The sequence below is a fragment of the Habropoda laboriosa genome, unplaced genomic scaffold, assembly GCF_001263275.1.
Source record: "Habropoda laboriosa isolate 0110345459 unplaced genomic scaffold, ASM126327v1 scaffold124, whole genome shotgun sequence".
NCBI classification, from domain to species: domain Eukaryota; kingdom Metazoa; phylum Arthropoda; class Insecta; order Hymenoptera; family Apidae; genus Habropoda; species Habropoda laboriosa.
The window spans coordinates 1,510,861-1,516,918 of NW_017100265.1; the positions used below are offsets into that span (position 1 = coordinate 1,510,861).

Sequence of the window (6,058 nt, forward strand, 5' to 3'; positions counted from 1 at the left end):
TATAATGTTTTTATTACAATTTGGGTGATACGTGTATAATCTTTTGGTTGATTTGTGCTATTAATTTTTGTGTAATTCTTATTGGAAAATGGTGATGTACCATCAGTAGTTGTGCTTACCGCGAACGATGATAATTCGTCGAGCTATTTAGCAATACAGAATTGAGTAAGACAAGGAAAGGAATACTGGTGGATAAGGATAGCACTAGAGAAATGTGTTAGACAAGGAAAACAATAGAGTAAGACAAGGATAGCACTAGAGAAACGCGTTAGACAAGGAGAGGAATAGGGTTAGACAAGGATAGAAACTTTTTTTTTTTACTATATTAACGCCATCTCGCGTTTGGCTGCGGGAACTAACGACTCGTTACTCGGCACACAGAATGTGAACAGAGGTATTAGACAAGGAAAGCACTAGTGTGCGAGAAGGATAGAGAGAGTACTATATTAACGCCATCTCGCGTTTGGCTGCGGGAACTAACGACTCGTTACTCGGAACACAGAATGTGAACAGAGGTATTAGACAAGGAAAGCACTAGTGTGCGAGAAGGATAGAGAGAGAACGTTTCCTATTGGTCCGCGGACCGTAATGGCCGCCATTCGGATGCTACATGAAGTCGGCCAGGGAAAAATCATTAATAACTCATTACTTAGAATGATTCTGTGAACTTTTAGAATTGAAGAATGAAGTACGAACCTTTAGCAACTTTCACATATAGATTTTATTGTTCTAGACCCTTTTAATAATTAGTTATTAACAATTTTAATGCGAGATGCCGGGAACGTTACCGCACACTATTCTTGTTTTTAATTAATTTTCCAACTTTGCACAAATATTGCATGCAGTTTCATACATGCGTTCGAAAGGCTATTCCTTTAGCTAGTTTCTTGCTATGTTTTCATTAACATATCCGCTGCAGATTGCGAGATATTAAACATTATTTGAGTGCGTATTACACTTGTCGCATTCAAGTGTAAAGGTTTTCCGTCATTTTCACGAATATGCATGGTTAATTTTGCACGTTCAAGCATGTAGAATATAGTATAGACCTTTATCTACATTCTTCAATCATTTTTACATGCGTACGTGACGTGCTTTATTAGATATTAGCAATTGTTGACTATACTCGAGTACGATGAATACGAAACTCTCTCATATAATGTTTAATAACTTCTAAACCACAAATGATATGTTAATAAAAGTTATAGAAGAATACAGCCAAAGGAGTCCCCTTTCGGATAAGTGTAGTTAGTTGTATGACAAATCGATAGAAAGCTATGAAATTGTTGAAAAACCGTAAACGTATGCGGTATCGTTCCCGACATCTCGTACTAAAATTATTAATAACTAATTATTAAAAGGGTCTAGAACAATAAAATCTATATGTGAAAGTTTCTAAAGGTTCGTACTTCATTCTTCAATTCTAAAAGTTCACAGAATCATTCTAAGTAATGAGTTATTAATGATTTTTCCCTGGCCGACTTCATGTAGCATCCGAATGGCGGCCATTACGGTCCGCAGACCAATAGGAAACGTTCTCTCTCTATCCTTCTCGCACACTGGTGCTTTCCTTGTCTAATACCTCTGTTAGCATCCTGTGTTCCTAGTAACAAGTCGTTAGTTCGCGCAGCCAAACACGAGATGGCGCTACTCTAGTTTTGAAAATTTTCTGTCCTTGTCCAACCCTATTCCGTTCCTTGTTTAACTCATTGGCATAATGTCTGGAAACTAATTAATAGCGTGAGACAATAATTTCTTGTTTAATAAATAAATTAATGTTTAATTTATGCTTGACTTCACTAATTAGCTTGGAGACATTTTAGAAAACTTTTGGACTAAAATGTATTTTACGAAAGATTACGATATCTCAATATTGTTTTACAGCATTTCACAGTCTATTTATTTATCCCTTACACACCAAATCCATTTCCTTTTACAAAACACTCATTCTTTAAATGATATTCTACTACAAAATTAAATATTGTAAAAAAAAGTCCGGATATTGTTAGAAACGCGTAATAATCGAAAAAATTTGAACTACTCTTGCGCAGTCGATACTGCAGGAAAGATTATTATTGAAATTGAACAATTCATCAATGAATTTGTAAATATTTTGAAATCTGAGCCTCAATATCATTGTCAAATTACACATATTTCCATATTATTATCAAATGCTGACCTCTAGTGACGACAAGTTACACAGTAGTAACGTGCCAAGTATTATTCAATGTTTCGGTGTTTATTATTTTTACAAACCTTTAAACTATCCAAGTGAAAATATTTATTTGCGTTTTAATTCGAAACATCATTGCATGTACACGTATATCTACTGTACAGATTATATTATAAACATTTTCATTATCCTAAAAACACAGTGGAAACATAACCTTACATGTGATTAATTATGGTATTAATTTTTTTATGTTTTGTAACAAATCTTAATTAAATGTAAACAGAACATGAATTACTGTTTGTAATAGATTTTATCACAATTTCTTTTCCTTTCATTTACTAGTATATCTCATTTTTTTGTCCTTTTATTATATAAAACATTTCAAGAAAACACATGCTACAAATAAGTTCTAAATATATAAATGCATAAACCTTCAATGCTTATCTCTCATTACTATTTTATTTGAATAGTATATTGTAATTTAAGTAAGGAAAGCAAATTAAACACTCTTATATTATCTACTTTATATACATTTATTTAAAACAAATGTTGTGTCATTTATCAAGTGACATGTTTAGTATTTAACAATGACTATTATTTAAATAATGGAGAGAAAAACGATAAACCTTGTTATAGATACATTCTTGTAGTGAATATTAAATTGAAAGATCATTTTGTAAGCTTTTATCTCAAGAAATTCAAGAACTTTGCTTAGAAATTTTTATATGAACAAATGTATTTATTTATTAAGGGTTATATTTCACACCACTACCAACATTTTTATATAGAAATTTATACTATTTCTCTGGCATTACATATTATACATATATTCATCCATTGTCTATAATTTTCAAGTAATCATAATTAACAATTTACATAAGGTATTACAATTAAAACCTATGAGTAACTTTTTACATCTAAATTATAAGTTTATATATTATTGATATTATTGATAGTCATATTATTGTTACATTAATATTGTAAAAAATAAACTATTAGTAGAATAAAATAATTAGTAATTAATAATTAGCTGATGAATCATATGTATGTATCAACCTTTTCATATTTGTTTGTTAATATGTATTTAATTTAAAATTTTTTCAGGTAAAGCAAGAAACGAAATCATCATGCAAAATTTAACAGCAAAACAATTACAAAGAATTGAAAAGAAGAAAAAGAAAATGGCTGCACTTTTGGAAATTACTAAATTAAATGATAAAGATAAAGCTAAAATGCTTGCTCTTAAAAAAACTGTTAGTATAATTAATGATATTTTAGTATTTGTTCTAAACATTATGTTATGATTGTTACTTTAGTCCGCAGAAGCTGATCTCCCTAATGATACAGATAGTAGTGAAGTTTCCATTGAAGAAAGTTCTAAGCGTAAACGTCCTTGTGATAAGGATTTAAAAGAAACATATTCAGAAATTTCTACTAAAACAGAAAATGCAGAAGACATATACATAAGTACAGAGGAATCAGATTCACTTGCTAACAAGAAACCTAGGTTTGTAATAAACCTAGATACTAAACAATTTACATTAATTGATTTTTAAAAATGTATGTATGTTTCCTTTGTTTAACATTACAGATTAAGTAGAGATGAATATTTAAAATTGAAACAAGAATTGAGAGAACGTAAAAAGAAACTTAAAATAATACCACGATTATATTTAAAACCAGCTGGTAAAAGTGCTAGCTTAAGTATTAATGTTAAAAGTGAAGATAGGGTTCCTATTTTCCTGAGTGATGTACAACATTTACTATTGTATTCATTACATGGTCATCATTCACCTTATATGCCTACAAGATGGTGTCAACTTGAAAAATTTAATAGGGTAATGAAAATATTAATACCTTAGTGCAAGTAAATTTTTGAAGTATCATTAAGCAGTGATAAATTTTTTATGAAAAGGTCACACACACTGTCGCTCTTGTTGTTGAAGGACTTTCCCTGTACCATTTTATGGCTTATGAGAGTATGTTTTCACATATAACATCAAAGTTGGAACATCGCGTAGAGGTAGTAACGCCTACGGCATATGGAGGATCAGTAATAGAAGATCTTGCAGCTGTTCCTATGACTGGGTTACAATGTGATAAATTGATTAAAGGTATGTGTGTTTTAAAGTGATGGAATTTGTAGCATTGCATTTTAATATTTAAAAAAATACTGCAAATTGCTTTTTTTTTAGAATATGGATCATTAGAGGCAGCATTACAAACTACAGGGGATGTGATAAAAATATTACGAGTTGTTTTTCCAATAAATTCGAGTACATTAACAGATAATGAAAATGTTACAAAAGAATCTGAAGTACCTTCTACGGATAAGTTTCCCCGAACACAATTACTCTTATCTTTGTGTCAAATGGTTGAAGAAAATTATCCTGTTCCCCTCAAGGGTGAACTAGCAAAAAGGTCGGGTTTAATGAAACAAATATTTTTAATTATATTACAATTGAATAACTAAATTTTTTATGTTTACAGATATGGAAATTATATAATGACAAAGGATGTTTATGTAGAAGCTAGTGCAAAATCTCCGATGATTGGCTTAGACTGTGAAATGTGTAGAACAACTTCTGGAGAATTAGAACTAACGAGAATATCTCTCGTTGATGAAAGTATGAATGTAAGTCTGGTATTAATATTATTCCAATAACGGAAGTGTAGAAATCTTCTGAAGACTTCTTATTACAGGTTATATATGATGGTTTGGTAAAACCAGAAAATCCTATCATTGATTATCTCACTCGGTACAGTGGTATAACAAAAGAAATGTTAGAAGGCGTTACCACTTCGCTATCTGATGTTCAACAAACGTTGCGAAAATTACTTCCTGCGGATGCAATTCTTGTAGGTCAAAGCTTAAATTTTGATCTTCATACATTGAAAATGATGCATCCATATATTATTGATACATCTGTAATTTTTAACATTACTGGTGATAGGTAAATATACCACTTTCTGCCTTTATGTTAAAATTGTATTATTACCAATTTTTTAAATATTGTCATATTTAATTATAGATACAGGAAAACAAAATTACAGACTCTAGCGAGAGAATTTCTCGGAGAAAAAATACAAGAAAGTAATTCTGGTCATTGTTCAACTGAAGATTCATCGGCTTCCATGAAATTAGTACAATTAAAATTAGCAAATAGCGTGGATTATGGAGATGCTGTGTTACTTGGCCGATGTGATATGAATGTTTTAAAGATGAAAGCAGAAAAGCGTAAATCTGATTATAAGTTAATGACACATGAAATGCGAAATTATGCGACTTCGATATTTAAACATGCAACGAAGAACCAAAAAACTGCTGCCATTGTAGGTAGTGAAAAAGTTATGAACGAATATTCCAAATATTTAACTTCTTCTATTAATATTATGGATGATGAAAATTTCGACAAAGACGATCACGTATGCATTCCAGTATTAAACAATCTAACAAATTACATTAATAAATTTTGTTATATACTTTACCAGTATTTTACTTTTATTACAGGTACGCCTTGTGGTAACGGAAAATGATAAACAGACAGTAACTCGAGCTTCTCAAATAGCAATGGAACATGCCTTTACTTTGTGCCATGTTAGGATAGAAGAAAATAAATTACAAAATGAAGAAATAGAAAAAACGTTCCGCACCATAAATAAATGGGTACACAAATTATGGCGACATGTGGCGTTAAACGGTTTAGTGTGCGTCATATTTGGGGGGGAAAACGATGCAGCAAACGGTGCCTGTTTCTTGAATTTGAAGAGAGAAGTATCTGAAGACTGCGCGATATGCACTTAAAAGAAGAAAAATCTGCAATTTGTATAATCATTTAAAAGCAAATTATCGAATAAATATAATTTTATTAATATAAATTGTAG

General features: G+C 30.7%; 1 protein-coding gene across 1 annotated transcript; it reads left to right on the top strand.

Annotated features, from left to right (window-relative positions):
• Positions 1-3,300: 3,300 nt before the first annotated feature.
• LOC108573138 (putative RNA exonuclease NEF-sp) lies at positions 3,301-5,978 on the top strand. Its single transcript, XM_017935516.1, has 9 exons — positions 3,301-3,426; positions 3,490-3,680; positions 3,765-4,011; positions 4,089-4,287; positions 4,369-4,594; positions 4,664-4,808; positions 4,877-5,127; positions 5,206-5,599; positions 5,685-5,978. The coding sequence occupies exons 1-9, from the start codon at positions 3,301-3,303 to the stop codon at positions 5,976-5,978; spliced, it is 2,073 nt and encodes a 690-aa protein (XP_017791005.1).
• The last annotated feature ends 80 nt before the right edge of the window (positions 5,979-6,058 follow it).